The 16,072-nt window shown below is 38.5% G+C and overlaps 3 protein-coding genes across 3 annotated transcripts; 2 read left to right on the top strand and 1 right to left on the bottom strand.

Moving 5' to 3' along the window:
• Positions 1 to 4: 4 nt before the first annotated feature.
• LOC147817590 (C-type mannose receptor 2-like) lies at positions 5 to 3,533 on the top strand. The gene is made up of 5 exons (XM_087170211.1): positions 5 to 41; positions 176 to 547; positions 1,636 to 1,980; positions 2,250 to 2,344; positions 3,304 to 3,533. The coding sequence occupies exons 1-5, from the start codon at positions 5 to 7 to the stop codon at positions 3,439 to 3,441; spliced, it is 987 nt and encodes a 328-aa protein (XP_087026337.1). The 3' UTR covers positions 3,442 to 3,533.
• Positions 3,534 to 6,612: 3,079 nt separating this feature from the next.
• ankmy2a (ankyrin repeat and MYND domain containing 2a) lies at positions 6,613 to 13,184 on the top strand. Its single transcript, XM_023393440.2, has 10 exons — positions 6,613 to 6,814; positions 7,322 to 7,386; positions 8,885 to 9,023; positions 9,164 to 9,262; positions 9,407 to 9,567; positions 9,988 to 10,202; positions 10,655 to 10,790; positions 10,894 to 11,022; positions 11,224 to 11,353; positions 12,161 to 13,184. The coding sequence occupies exons 1-10, from the start codon at positions 6,748 to 6,750 to the stop codon at positions 12,280 to 12,282; spliced, it is 1,263 nt and encodes a 420-aa protein (XP_023249208.1). The 5' UTR covers positions 6,613 to 6,747; the 3' UTR covers positions 12,283 to 13,184.
• A 1,127-nt stretch (positions 13,185 to 14,311) lies between these two features.
• lrrc72 (leucine rich repeat containing 72) lies at positions 14,312 to 15,749 on the bottom strand. Its single transcript, XM_087170220.1, has 7 exons — positions 15,735 to 15,749; positions 15,571 to 15,644; positions 15,382 to 15,451; positions 15,225 to 15,306; positions 14,726 to 14,839; positions 14,521 to 14,610; positions 14,312 to 14,420 (listed from the first exon to the last, which is right to left on the bottom strand). Exons 1-7 carry the CDS (start codon positions 15,747 to 15,749, stop codon positions 14,323 to 14,325), a joined length of 543 nt encoding a protein of 180 aa, XP_087026346.1. The 3' UTR covers positions 14,312 to 14,322.
• Positions 15,750 to 16,072: the final 323 nt, after the last annotated feature.

Raw genomic sequence — 16,072 nt, forward strand, 5'->3', positions numbered from 1 at the left:
AGTTATGGAAAGGATCTCACATCTACTTCTACTTCTTTCAGGTAAGTGTTACACCTCATATTTCGTGTAAATTCATGTTGATATAATTCAAATATGTCCAACAGCTAAGTCATGTCTTTTAAAATGAAGACAATTTCAATCTCATAGCATAAAGGCTATTGCATTTCTTCCCCAGGGCTGTGCTCTCTGTCTTCATGTCTCCCCCAGCATAAATACGTTTTAGTGAAAACTCCAAAAACCTGGTATGAGGCTCAGAGCTACTGCAGAGAGAACTGCTTTGACCTGGCCACCATAGACGACATGGGAGAGATGAAAACACTTCTTAAAACTGTCGAGGACAATTACGATGATGGCCTGTGGATAGGACTTGGGCTGCAAACAACTAAGATGTGGCACTGGACTCTGGCAGACAAAGATTTCTACAAGGAGGGAGAAAGAAATTACTTGGTTTGGGGTCAACAAAGCCTTGATAATTGCGTTAATTACAAGATTGGGAAATTGTATTCTAATAGTTGTGACATCGAGCTACATTCAGTTTGCTTTGATGGTGAGTGTCATTTATTCGCATACATTCAAATGCATGCAAACATGTTTGTATACCAAAGACATAAATACATGTACTACAGGATATGAAAAGTCTACTCACCCCTGTTAAAATGCCAGGTTTTTGTGATGCTATGCGACCAATATAAATCATTTCAGAAATATTTCTATCTTTAATGTGACCTATAGCCTGTACAATTCAATTGATAAACAAACGGAAATCTTTTTTGGGGGGGGCGGGGGGCGGGGGGGATAAAAATAATAAACTAAAATAATGTGGCTGTATATTTGGTACTTTTACACATCATTCTGGGGTGTCATTTGATATATCGCAGAGTTTTAATTATTTCTTGCATACATGTACTGTACCTGCATAGGAAAGTTTCCTGCCCTTGACCAAATTTACCATCTGGCAAAAGAGAAACAGTTGGCCCAGGCTAATGACCAGAATCTCAGTTTCATCTGAATTTATGAGCAGAAAATTTCCAGACACCCAGCTTTCCACAGCAGGCAAACAGACCTCTAACTTTGTATTTTGAGAAGAGTTGTCAGCCTTTATAGGCAAATACAGCTGAGTATCATCAGCATAACAGTGTAAATTAATTCCATGACCGCAAATAATTTGGCCAAGAGGTGAAATATAAAAAAAGAAAAGTAGAGGGCCAAGAACACAGCCAAGGGGTACTCCATATTTCACATCAGATGTAGTATTATTATAGGAGACACACTGTGTTCTGTCTGATAAGTAAATCATTTCTGATTGTTTCATGTCCCTTCATAAGATTACTGGCCCTGCTAAACTTATGTTTTTGTCAAACCTGCAGTGTGGAGTTATTCTTCTTACTTTTGTTTGCTAAATCTGACCTGGAAAAAAAACCAAGAGAGGTTTAGGATAAAAATACAAAAATGTTCTTGCATGAGGCCTAATGTATCCTGCTAGCTAACAGGCAGACAAACAAATAAAGGAGACCAAAAACATTAACTTCTTTGCAGAGCTGGATCCAGCTGAAACCAAATCCTTACAAACCTGCATACATTCAGCAAGGTGCAAAAACAAAATAACTGGGATTTCTTTCTCCTTTTTTTATTTAGGGAAAAAACTTGGTGAAGAACAATATGTTCTCTATGCAAAAAGGTTGACTTGGTATAGTGCTCGGGACTACTGCAGGACATATCACACAGACCTGGTCAGTGTGAGGAATAAGGCAGAAAGCGACATCATTCAGAAAGTAGCAAAAGACTTGAAGGTGTGGATCGGCCTATTCAGAGATGTTTGGAGCTGGTCAGACGGGACTTACTCCTCATTGAGATACTGGAAAGTGGGCCAACCCGTTTTTGTTCAACCTGGTTCAAACAAATGTGCTGCTTTCTTAAAGAGTGAATCTGGTAGATGGGGAGCGCAGCCATGTGGTGAAGTGCATCCATTCATCTGTAACTGTAAGCAAACTTCTTCATTTAGATTCTTCCTACTCTGTTTTGGTAAAAGCCTTTGATCACAGCTCATAATCTAAATTACATGTAATTTGATAGTGCTGATCTATTTTCTCTACAATATAAATATTCTAAATCAGTAGGTAACACTGAACAATTTCATACCTTAAAATTCAGGAAAAGGGAATTAAGATGTACAGCTCAGTTTACATCCTACTGTGTCTTGGCTTGTCATGATGGATATAATGAAAACTGTGTGTGTGTCTCATTATCAGGTCCTGTTGTGAGGTTCATTAAAGTGAGGATCAGCTCACAAGACTCAGTGCTGGAGCAAAACAACCCTGAAGTGGAAGAAGACATCTTAAAACAAGTGAGTCAAAGGTCACATTTACATTTGTCACTTCAAATGTCTTGTATCCAAATAAAATCCATATGAGATTTACTTTCATTCACGCATCGACACATGTATGCGTCTCCATAGGCCAGATCACAAATCTGACTGCAATCTGTCTTGGTTCGTAATGAACATGAAGCTGTTTAGTAACTACCAAAAATACCACAAGAAGAATAACTTGCACACTTTGATATAAAGCAAGACTATAACTTTTTCTGAACAGTACCCCTGTATGGCCACACAAGGTATTTATAAAATAATGTCAGATTGAATTTCCTTTCATTTCATCACTTTCCTGAGATTTGACCATAGACTGTAAATAAAGGTGGATGAAGCCGATATCTGGGCAGAGACTATGGGGTCATCTGGCAGGAACACCAGGTATAGTTGGGTGTCATCTGCATAATAGTGATATGATAAGCCAATTGGACCCAAGGAGGTGGTGTATATTGCAAAAACAAGGGGTCCCAGGAAAGATCCCTGGGGCATTCCAGAGGGGAGGGGATGAAATAAGGACGGTTGTCCTTGCCATGACACACTATCAAGAAAAGAAATTAGCTAAACCAATCCAACTTTGTGGACAACTCTGAATATAAAATCTTAGGAGAAATATTAAGTATGACTTGCACGGGAATATGTATTGTATAGTTTCCTATTAGTAAATGTAAAATTGCTAAATATTAAGATCATTTAAAACAGTTTACCAAAACAATAAATGTATAGTACACACTGTTTACAGTAAATATGGACCATGAAATTGGGACACACTGCTAGTTTAGCAGTAGAATTGTTTTAGTGACCATGACCTGATCCCAGATAAGCAGCAGAAAATGGATGGATGGATGGATGGATGGATGGATGGATGGATGGATGGATGGATGTACGAAAAGTAACGTTTTCTTTTAAATTTGTCGATTCTGTCCTCTGTTCCTCAGATCACGCAGCAGCTGAGGAACATGAGTGTGACTGATAATTTCATATTAAGATGGAAAAAGTATCCTGATGGAAGAGTTTTTATCAAGGAACCGTGTCAAGATAACAGATGGATGAAGAATGAGACGCAGATTAACTGAAACTCACAGCAAAGTCAAAATACTCAGCCAAAGATTTACATACTACAATGCCACACTACAGTGAATTTTCAAATTAGCAGTGACATATGATATTAACGATGAGTGTGTGTGATCTAGAACTCTCCTAAACTATGCTTCACTTTCATGCTTTAGTATTTGTTGCTAAATTCAACTCAGATTATCACCTACACACACATAAACACACATTCTCTCCCAGTGCACAGGACAACAGCGCAGAGCCAAGTGAACTACACATCATGGATCATGTTGCAGTTGTATTAGTAATTTTGGTTTATGTCTCTAATCACATGTTAGTTGTGTTTTTAAATTTGCTTTTGTGCTGTTTTGTTGCAGTTGTAGTTGCTTTCATGGTTAGCAGGAGATAAAAGTGATGTTTTATTATTATTATATATTATTTATATATCATTTCAGTTTTGAGCCTTGCATGTTCTCCGTGTCAGATATGTCAGTCTGTCAGATGTAATCAAAGGCAGAGAACCCGTATATTACACTTTTATCTACTTGTGAACCTACTGTGATATAAATAGTGTAATTTTACAAGTTTTACCCACTTTTTAATCGGTTTGTTCCCTTGTTCCTTTTCTGTTTGCTGTCTTTTTTTCTTATTTTGTTTTACATCTGTTTTGTATAACATTTTCATTACTGGAAACATAATCTTTTTGTTGCTATCATGCTTGTTTGATGCTACTTTCTAACTTTTGTTTTAAAAAATTTCCACATAAATGAAGCTTTACTTCTGTGATTAAACTGGGGAAATAAATACAGCTCATAATCGAAGAAAATATTGTTTATCTTGATTGAAATTTTCTTGCATCTAAATGTACTTACAGGAATGATGAACACTTGAGTACTTGCAACACATACATGTTCAAATATTAATTAATCACATCTTTTTATTCCAATAGTTCAATCAAGTGCACTAGTAGTCCGTAGGCCTGGTGCACTAAATATACCTTTCATCCCAACATTACAAAGGTTAAGGTAATTTGCCTACAACATTCTGTGTCCAGCCTGTGTACAGTGTTTACATGTTGCCAAATTTGACTGACAAAAGTATCTCAATCAGAGCCAAGAACCTGTCCAGTCTTCGTAAATAGTTGACCAAGTTTTAATATCACTTCAACGTTTTTTTTCTTCCTACAAAGTCTTTTAGTTAATGTTAAATTAAATATCAAACATCTTCACTCATATGAACAAATGTAAACAAGAGATAGGAAGTATCAAGTTGACATATATTCAGTGAGTTGCCAAATAATAAAGTAAATCTATCTAAGCGTAAGTCACAGTGAATGACTCGGATGTTTTACACAAAATGCAGCAATGTGGCTCCAAATATACAGCAGCTTGTTTATCACCACTGCTGCTGCAAAGCTTGTTGATCAGTCATCAAACTACAATAACTATCTCTTTGCATAATGTCTCTCCCTCTGAACCTCCGTTACAGCTTGAAAACTTCTCAAACATTTTATATATTGTCAATGATGTTTTTATTTGGAAACCGCCCCAATGAGTCAAAATTATCGCAAAACAGCCAGATCCAGTTTTACTGTCCAAATGAAAGAATAAGTAGCTCAACTGGCAGCAAAGCAATTCAGTCTGGTGACACTGCGTCTCATTAAGGGTTCACCTTTAGTTTGCCCTTCACTTTTATTATCATGGTTTGCATTTGTCTTAATCCAGAGTTTCCATGCGTTTTACATACTAAGGAAGAAATATCTGCACAATTATGTAGATACAAACAAACACACTGAACCTGCATGACTCATTTCTGAATCAGCTTTATCCAAGACTCATTAAACATTAGGTGAGTCTCTTTTATATTCTCAGGATTCTCACTCTTCAGTATAAAAAGAAAGGTTTCTAATCCATTTTACAACGTTGGCCTGTATCTACTAAAGCAAATAAAAACGGCAACCAGGAGTAACATATCATCTGAATCATCCTATTGATACAATGCATCATGAAAAGTGAGCGTTTTACTGCCAGATTCATTTATCTGCATTTGTAATTTCTGATATACAGTTAAGCAGCACCACAAACTACACCCTTTGGAACAACCATTAAGTTGAATCAACACCGCTCAATAAAAACTGAACATGGAGGTAGGATTTATTGCAGGACTGTTGCATCACTTTTATCTAAGTGTACCTAATAAACTGCCAGCTGAGTGTATGCCATTTCCACATAATCCATCTTTGATTACAGCACGGATTACTTTCCACCACTGTTTTTGCAAGTTTATCCCTCTCATCTAATGTTTGTTAAAATGTTATTGACTCCTTTATGGTCCGTGCATGAGGTATAATTATTCTGCAGTTGTTCATGTTGTATAATGAAACATGCCAGTTTAGAGGATATTGTCTAATATCGTTGTCCTACCTGTGCTAAGTGTAAATGTATGTTGACGTTTGTGAGCTCGTTCTTAATTAGCAGATGCTGCCTAAACACTGTTAACGCCATTAAATTAAGACGTGCAATTCAATTCAGCGAACCAAAGCATCAGTTTGTTCCATTACCCAACCATGGATGTATTATAAGATCTGGATACCTGATCTAAAAAATGGCGCACGTTCAATTCTATAGTATTTGTTCGCCTCGTGCATCCCACTTGTACTATAAAAATTGAACAAGGAAGTCGAGAGCCGGAAACAGAAACAGCTCGTCTTCAGAGTAAAGGTTGCACGTTTTGAACAAACGTGCTGGTTGCAGCGATCTAAAAAGAAAAAAAGAAAAAAATATATTTATATATATATATTATATATATATATATATTATACAACGTGAACAACTGCAGAAGAATTATACTTCACATAGTTTATTTTGAATATAAATATATATATATATATATATAGGCACAGGAAAGTGTCACCTCTCCCTCTATGTGCTCCAGTGTGAGTTTTACAGTTTGAATGATCTTTATGGACTTTGGTGGAGCTGATTATTTAACTTAAAGATAAGGGGTTAATTAACCGTTGTAACTGTGTAAATGCTAAAGTTTTGGCTGTAATTGTATTACTGTATGTCTTCCGTGTAATTCCCATTATATATTCTGAAAGAATATTCGAGCTTCCGATATAGATTTTGAAGTATTTTCTTGGCTGTAACTGTAACCCCCCCCCCGCTAACAGGACGCAGTGGTACGCTCCAAATGACAGCTCGACCTGAGCTAGCCCTCCTACCCGAGCATAAGCAGCCTCTGAGAGCCACCGAAAGGATCGTTTTAATCAACATTTACGTGTTTAATTTGTGTCGTCGTTCTCTAATTTTCAAGTATTTACCACCAACATGTCTGCTCCTAAGAAGGGAGACTTGTCCTCAAGTGAAAAGGAGTTGTTTGAGGTTATTACTGCAGGTAAGCCTCTTCGGCTAACGCTAATCCCTGAGGAAACCATGCAGCAGTTAGCTCCTGTTAGCTTCTGTGATAGGTTAGTGATACAAATAATACAGAATAATGTCAGTTTAACAAATTTGCCACTATGTGACAGCTTTGTTAAATCACACCAGTTCATTTAATGGTTAGCTTGATGACGAGGCTCGTTAGCAACTAACGTTATCCAACAGCTAATGATGTGTACATGAGTAGCTTACCTCTGATAGCCTGCTGTCTTCATATTCCCATTTCAACTTCCAGGATGAAATTAATCTTTAAAGTAGTTTCTATAGAAGTGTTTTTATTGTAGATATGCAAGAGTATGTATTATGTAACTGATGCATTGATAGGTAAATTAATGACAATATCCTTAAAAGAAAAAAAAAACTCAGAATAAAGAGATGGGTTTGCTGTTGAGATCTGCATAAACTGTTGGTAAAGCTTGGTGTTGTCTTTATACTGGATTAATATTGAGTCTTGTGCTATTAGGAAATGTTCAAGAGGCCTCAAGGCTGCTGGGCTGTAAGGATGTTCGAGTCAACTGTTTGGATGAGGTAACTGAACAATTCTGAAGAGTTTACTCTCTAAAACAAGTCCACACCTTTGCTAATAGCCTTTATTTCTCCCAATTCACATGCCAGGATGCTGATGTTTATTTAGTTAGCTATTAGTTTATTTGCACAGGAAACAAAACACTATATAACATAATGCATTAACGGATTCATTGTATTTATCCTTGGGCATAGCATTAGCTTGCATCTCTGACTCAAATATAGTCATCAGTGCAAAACTGTCACATATCAGAAGTGTCACAAACACATTAACACACTGAGGCTTCTTTTACAAAATGTGGTCAGTGCATTTCAGGATGAAAGTTTTTGTGGGGGAGAAGACATGATAAGATCTTTTAGCAAAGCTCTTCCTTTGTTCAGTGACATATGTGTGGGACAAGAGGACTTGTGAGTCTCCACACAGAAGGGCTTTGGAGGACGTCCTTCATGTCCTTCCTTTTTTCTGTTACTCTTTTGTGTCCACCTGTCAAAATCAGCTGTTTGACACAAATACGCTGTTATGTAGTAGAAGCTGTGTGAGTCTTTAGAAGTTGTCACTAGTTTCAGGACATTTTGCTCTTTCCTTTTGGCATGGAAGGAGAGAAAAACATGAAACTGGCCTTGGTCATTGGTAAATATACTCTACATTTCAGGTAGCGGATAACGTCACATCTACTGTAACAATGGAGGGATCTACTGTTGAATTTTGTTGGAGTAATGCTAAAGAGTAACTACAACAGGTGGGAGTAGTTGGGATTTCTCTTTACATACTGGGACTTGGTGCTTGTTGCCCATTAAGCATCATAACAGTCAATAACTTGAAAATATTTGGTTGTTACAGAATTCAAAGATAGAAAAACAATGTTCCAAGGCAAAATAACACAAACTATCAGGGGAAAAAACACAGTTGATATACAAAATATAAGCATAGTTTTACGTGACATGTCATGAGTACAGTAACTTAATAAAGGCAAAGTACGAGGTGTAACGGTGAAATGATTAGTTAATTCATTGATTAATTGTAAGATATAGAAAATTATATTCGGTAAGTATTTTGATAATTGATTCTGACATTTTTCAAGCTCAAATTTATCGTTCTCTGGTTCCAGATTCTTCAGTTTTGAGAATGTGCTGCTTTTCTCTATTTTAAATTATTCATATTAAATCATGTGATCATATGAACTGATGATCTTCGGGTTTGTTGATCAACAGGACATTTGAAGCCTTGAGCGGTTGGAAATGATGATGGGAAATTATCTCTATTTTCTGAAATTTAATGGACAATGTGATGAATTGACAATTTAAATAATGGTTATTTGTAGCACTTAATGTATGTGAATCCTTTACAGCAGTTTAGTGCAATGCAGAAAGAGATAGTAAAAATACACATGAAACATATTTAGTGAAGCATGACAGTTTAAACTCTGTATTGAGATCATTAGGAGCAAAAGTATTGATATGTGTGGCAGTGCAACAGTGTTTTTGTTTGTGTCGTCCTCAGTACGGGATGACCCCTCTCATGCACGCTGCTTACAAAGGAAAGGCAGACATGTGCAAGTTGCTGCTGCAACACGGAGCGGATGTGAATTGCAACGAGCATGAGCACGGATACACAGCGCTGATGTTTGCCGGCCTGTCAGGTACGCTGTTCGTGTAACAGGTGAAACGTTTAAGATGTTAGAGTCGATCGTCACAGCAAAAAGATCAAAAATCCCGTCTCGGTTGTTCTGGAAAGTCCCTCCCTCTGTGTGCTGTGACTTTTCTCCCTCTGTGCCTGCAGGAAAGACTGATATCACGTGGATGATGTTGGACGCAGGGGCGGAAACGGACGTTGTCAACTCTGTCGGAAGGACCGCCGCTCAAATGGCCGCCTTTGTTGGTAAGTCTGGATGTGACGTGTCCTCGCTCTTTCTGTTCACACTGACACAAACTGTTTGTCTACTGTTACACTTGAACAGCTCTGACTAAACATGAACATGTGACAGATAATACATTCATTCTTTCTTCTGTTGTCGCTCCTCAGGGCAACACGACTGCGTCACGGTGATCAACAACTTCTTTTCACGTGCCAGACTGGATTACTACACCAAGGCCCAGGGTTTGGAGAAGGAACCAAAGCTGCCGCCTAAACTGGCCGGACCCCTCCACAAGGTCATCATGAGCACCAACCTGAACCCTGTGAAGGTAGGACACCACTGGACAGGAACTATATGTTCAGACGTAGACTAAACAAGTTCTTCATCCTACAGGCCTGCACCACCCTCATCCAACCACCCTCTAATATCTCTTTATACATTTCTTATTTCCACTTCCTCCTTCGAGGGAAGTAACATCTTCACTTTCACTGATTTCTGTCTTCATGGAGCAACAAGGAAGCTGCTTCTACCAGATTTGCCAATTCGATACGATTTAAAACAAAATTTTGTTAATGTGATAAAGACACTTGTTATTATGTATGCTAAAGCTATTTTTTTTAAAATACAATAACAATGGAAAAAATAATTGCAGGTCAAGTTGCAGTCGACATCAACTTTGATTATTCCTGGAAAAACCTACATTTTATTACAAATTGAACTGAAGGAGAATGTGTTGTGTTTTTTCCAGATGGTGATGCTGGTGAAGGAGAACCCCCTGCTGGCAGAGGTGGAGGCTCTGGACAAATGCCGTCGGGTGATGGAGCTCATCTGCGAGAAATGCATCAAGCAGCAGGACATGAACGAGGTGCTGGCCATGAAGATGCACTACATCAGCTGCCTGCTGGGAAAGTGCGCCTCCTTCCTCAAGGACCGCGAGGACAAGCTGGACGGACTCATCAAGAGGTGAAGAAAACTGCGTCATGATCTGTTCATTACAGGTGTAAACTGTTGGAGAAGGTGTTCACTGTCCTGTGTCCAGGTTTAATGGTAAATTAATTGGAGACAGACTGTTTTATAATGTCTGAGTGTCTGTCTGTGTCAGTGACATCACTCTTATAGCGCCATGTTTGTACCAGTTATGGCAGATTGTGTTGCAGGAGTAGACACGATGGATTAGGCTCAGACGTTATCTGAAATGTAATATCTCGATACAGACCAGCCCAAATGTCACAATATATGTTGTTATCCCAGGGGACGATGGATTTTTTATGTTTTGTTTATTTATTCACAGTTTCAATGGGACAAAACTGAGTCTGACTGACTCTCTGCTGTATCTGCTCTGAAGTTTCTTCTGTCCTGATGACAGTTGTAAAGTGATGCGCTTGTCGCTCGTCTCCTTCATGTCTCTCCTGCAGTTTGCTGAAGGGGCGAGACTGCGACGGTTTCCCCGTCTATCAGGAGAAGTTTATCAGAGAGTGCATTCGCAAGTTCCCGTACTGCGACGCCACTCTGCTGCAGCAGCTGGTGCGGAGTATCGCTCCTGTGGAGATTGTGAGTCTGGATGAATGATTTTAAAACTGTGTAGAGATGGTTATATCCAGCATTGTGTTTGTGATCAGTGTTTTTTGTTTTTTTTTCCCTGCCTTCGTCACAGGGTAACGACCCCACAGCTCTGTCAGTGCTGACTCAGGCCATCACAGGTCAGGTCGGTTTCATGGACGCAGAGTTTTGCACTTCCTGTGGAGAGAAAGGAGCCGAGAAGAGATGTTCCATCTGCAAAATGGTGAGAGTGAAAGCTGCAGCCCTAAATCTATTTACACAGAGAACGACGGAGGCTCTTCTTCTTCTCTTCTTACATCTTTAGGAACTCCTAGTTTGGCCTCATCTGCTGGTGTCTCTTGTCTTTTTTTTCTTCGTAGCTTTTATTACACTTTGCACATGTTCAAATAATATGAATTTTGTTGGGGGGGGCGGGTTTCACCAGGTGATCTACTGTGGCCAAGCCTGTCAGAAGATGCACTGGTTCACCCACAAGAAAGTTTGTAAGAAGCTCCAAGAGCAGAGAGAGACGCACGAAGCAGAATCGGCCAAACTGAGGACGCAGCAGAGCAAAGGTACCTCATCTGTCCAAGACTCAAAACAAGGAACAGTGATCGCTGGTCCGACGTGAACAGATTAGTTGGCAGAAGACGGCGATGACTTCCTAATAGTATAACTCGCATAGAAACACAAGTAGCATCATTTCAACAAGCAAGTATTTGGAATTTACTTAAACTTGACTGCAAACTAATTAGTGCCAGTGTTTTTCAAAGCATTAAGTAAAAGTTTGGGAAAATTTTTAAGCTTCTTGGAGCTTTCGTGTACATTTAGAAACATTTTGCAAAAGTCTGTAAATGTCTTTTTTGTATCGGAAATACATTTGAAGGGCTCAGTGTTAAATTTTCATTTTTCAAGGAAATAAATGCAGGAAATTAATAGTATTTCCTTTATTACATGTTTTAAAAGTCTCATATTAAAAATACCATTTAATCTAACCATATAGTTTTCTTTTTGTGTGCTGAGAGGCGCTTAATTATCTTCTCGTTTGGATTTTCTCTTGATTTTCTGATGCTGGAGGGACTTTTACTGCTTCCATCAGTGTCCTCGCACGGCAAAAATAAACAAACTTTGGAATTCATGTGGATATAAAATCAAGATGCAAATCCATCTGCTTTAAAGAATAATAATGGTGTTTTTAATTTTTTTTTGTAAAAGCAATGAGCCTTAAAAATCTGTTGGAATGACGTTAATCCAAATCCATTTCTTGCCAAGGCTGCTTTTTATTCCATAAATCTAACATGACAGAACGTGATGACCACATGTTGCTCTCAATATAAAAGCAAAGTCAGACCTGCAGTAACAGTATTGTGTTTGTGTTTCAGAGGAGAGTGACGCGGTGCAGGAAGCCACAGACTCCATACAGGAGCTGTCAGTGGAGACCAACAGCGAGGCCGCACCCTCAGAAACCTCAAACCCCGCCCCCATCGCAGCTGCCGACAACTGAGGAGCACCCGTCAGCATCCGCCATTCTCCAGAACACATCCATACTCCACAGACAGAGAGAGCAAACTGGCAGTAAGACTGAAAGCCAGACAAGGACTGGTCCGGCCGGAGAGACGAGCCCGTATTTATTATCGACCTGAGACTGTCACGGAGGCGGGGCGACACCGAAGCATTCGAGGAAGGTTTGTGCCACAGCGGCCATCTTTGTGTCATTTTTATATGTTGATTTATTTGTATTTTATTTTTTTCAGACGACATTGTCATATGTGAATGTGAGAATTGCGTAGGCTGGCGTGTTTGTGGTAGAGGTCACTGGGAGGAATTGTGGGTAATGGGTATATGAAGAGCTAATTGGTTCACATCCACGATGGAACGTAAATCTGCCTTAAGAACCTGTAGCAACCTGTGCGGGAAGGAAGTGACTGTGTGGCCAATCAGAGCTGCTGTTGTTTGCATTTAACTGATTTGTTATTGGGATGTTTTTGGGGTTTTTTTTTGTACTGATAACTTTGTGGTAGATAGTGAGTGGATAGCATGGCTGCACAATATTGACCAAAAATGTATATTTTTTAAAATATGAACAACATAAACATGATTTATTTTTAGTGTATCTTGAAAGATAATGTTAACACTCAGGATTTTCCAAATTGTAACTAAATGACAGATTTTTTTTTTTCCCCCACTGATCCATCATTTGTTGACCAAGCGTTGTTGTACGCAGCACAAGAAACATCATGTCCAGGAAAAACAAAAGAAACGGTGATACTCTTTTCATTAATGATGCAGCCTGAATGGACAGAGAAGCTGAAGGTGAACGACACGTCCCATGAGGCTTTGTTTGCCCTGAATGATCCAAAAACTTGATCTTTAATCATGATAAATAAAAACCATCTTCACCATTTATTTTTTTGCAGTAGATTTTCATATTTTTCCGGTATGTTCTTCATTTTTCTCACCAGTTTATTCTCTGTATGTTCAGATGAATAAGTCAGAACTTTACATACACCTCAGCCAAATATATTTAAACTCTGTTTTGCACAATTCTTAACATTTAATCGTACACATTTCCTGTCTCAGGTCGGTTACAGTCACTGCTTCATTTTACGAACATGAAATATCTGACTAATAGTGGAGAGAAAGATTTATTTCAGCTTTTATTTTTCAGAAAGCAAACTATAGTCTGGGATATACTGTCGTTAGAGTGATGACATGACGTGGGTCTGAAAACATCAGAGGCAAAAGGTTTTTATTTCTTAGGTAATGTACACCTGAACAATTTAATGCAAACTAATGCAGGGCCCCTCTGCTTTCTTTTTTTTTTTTAACCCTATAATGTTCAGAGAGGTGATGATTTAACTCTGGAGGCTCTTGTGAAAACTTTAAACATGAAGGTAGTAACTACTGGCCTCTTAATAATCCAGCTTTTGACCACATTTGCACTGATGAGTTTGGATTGGTCCTTACACCATATATAACTAAAGAATGGATATTTAAAGGGTCACATATCCGTAGTGGCATACTGCACTTCCATGCACTTTTTTTTTTTTTGTTTGTGAAAAAACATTAAGTGACACAGAAGACATTGTGACCATGTAGATTTATAATGTACTGAGGTGTCAGCTGCAAGACCTCTGCTGCCACCCCAGTAAACTGAAGGTGAATGGAATTAAAGCTATATAATAATCAATAATTTATATGATTGTCATCAATAATTTTATATTTACAATCCATCACAATAACTTTGTGGTACAGATTCTTCAGTTCCCCTCAGTTCTACAGAGGTTTCCTGTTTCTCTTCCTGCTCTCATCAGCAGCTACTCAGAAGCAGTGTCTTATTTTGAAAAGAACATCCTGTTTTTTTTTTTTTGGTTTTTTTTTTTTGTCTGGATAATTCACAGACCTTGCTGTCAGATTTTTGTAACAGATCATTTTGAGCAGACCACAGAAACAGCGATACAGTGGGAGATATTTTGCGTTACAGCGTGTAATGACTGAACACTTTGAGAAAGCGGCCACCGTCGTCTTCCTCTCCTCGTGCGGTTTATCTTACTCGTCTGCCGAAGGCCACAGACTGGAGGACGCGGTGACTCTCCTGCCTGAACATCTGGAAGGACCTCCTCCTCTCTTCTGGCTTCACCTCTGAACACACAACAGGTAGAGGACCATATCTACTGAAAAAAATGTTTGAGAGAGTTTGTAATAAAAGTGTGAAATGTGACGGGATGTCTTCATGCGTTACCTTTCCCGTCTAACACCTGGATAGAAGGCAGACGGTGGATCACATGGTGTCGATATCCAGGTTCATGAGAGATGGGGTTGAGGAAAAAAGCTGAAAAAAATAAATAAATAAATAAAATAAAATACAGTCACATTTCACCATCTGTAGGTTGGTGTGAATATTAATGGAGGTGTTGGACTTTCTCAGGCCCGGGGAAAGTTCTCACTGGCACTTTGGAGCTGATGCATCCTCCTGAGCTCGTGCGTCGTGTCCTCCAGACCTCTGATCTGGTTGTTGTGGAGAAAAAGACGCCGCAGGCAGGTCAGATGATTTAGAGCCCCTGTAAGACAAAGATTCACATGGATCTTTATTATTCATTTATCCAGGATGCATCTGGTTTTCATTTACCTGCACAAATTTACACCTGAAAGAAGTGGAAACTACTCTTTTGAGGAACTATAATAGAAATATTGTAACTTGACTAAATTTATCTGACAGCTACAGTTGTATCTGTGTTTTTACTTGAGCAAAACATTTAAGCAGCTTCACTGTCTTTGTGTAAATGAAGCATTAAGTGCTTCAAGTTAAAATATATTGAAAGTTAAATTGTAAAAACAAAATCAGCCTCTGATTTTTCATGTGCCACAGGTCTGTAAAAACATCTTTCACTCCTAGTGCTCTACTAAAGGGCATTACGTTTTCACATCGTCTTCAGTCAGATTCACCTGTAATAGACTTGATGTTGTTGTTGTGGAGGTAAAGTTCGGTCACGCAGCAGTTCAGGGAGCGACAGCTGAGCTCTCTGATCTGAAAGAGTCAGAATAAATTAGACTTTCTGTCAATTTAAACTAAAACACCCAGTTGCTGTAAATGAAGCTTTACCTTGTTGTTATTCAGCCACAGCTTCCTCAGAAAGTGAAATCTTGATAAGTCGGGGACACTGGTGAGTTTTCTGTTTACAAAAGGCTTGTTTGTGAAATTATTCAGCATGTGACTCAGTTTTCACAGCAGCTGCACTGAGACTCAGATACATTTATTTTTAATGCCAAAAAAAAGAAATGTTTGTCTTACTTTGAGGTGAGGCTGAGTTGGCAAACATCAGCGTCCCTCCTTATCCCACACTTCTGGATTATGTCATTTATATCCTGTGTTTAGGGTAAAAGAAAAAGTAAAAAAAACAGATAATCTCAAAAAGTAAAACTGAGGTTGAAAGTGTTTGAGATAAAGCTGTTCACCTTGCCAACCTCCATTGTCTGTCACCTTTTGGATTTCCAGCCACACCTGTTGCCAGGAAACTGCTGTTGTGTTTGAAATCACAACAAACAAAATATAATTTTCAAAAAATTATACTATTTATTTTTTTATTTTTTTATCTTTCATGCATGGATAATGGTATCTGTAGGTATTTTATATTCATCTTTGTACAGATTAAAGATTAAATGCGTCATCATTCATCGGCAGTGAAGGTAAATATCCAGCAGAGGGGAGTGTTTCACCAGAATTCACAGGCAAACCAAGTCAATTGAGTTTTCAGGTTTATTCACACTGTAGTTTACTACTTACTGCAACTTAA

Source organism: Seriola lalandi, unplaced genomic scaffold, assembly GCF_002814215.2.
Source record: "Seriola lalandi dorsalis isolate HSWRI2012SDOR001 ecotype SW California unplaced genomic scaffold, Sedor1 jcf7180002054934, whole genome shotgun sequence".
Taxonomy (NCBI): domain Eukaryota; kingdom Metazoa; phylum Chordata; class Actinopteri; order Carangiformes; family Carangidae; genus Seriola; species Seriola lalandi.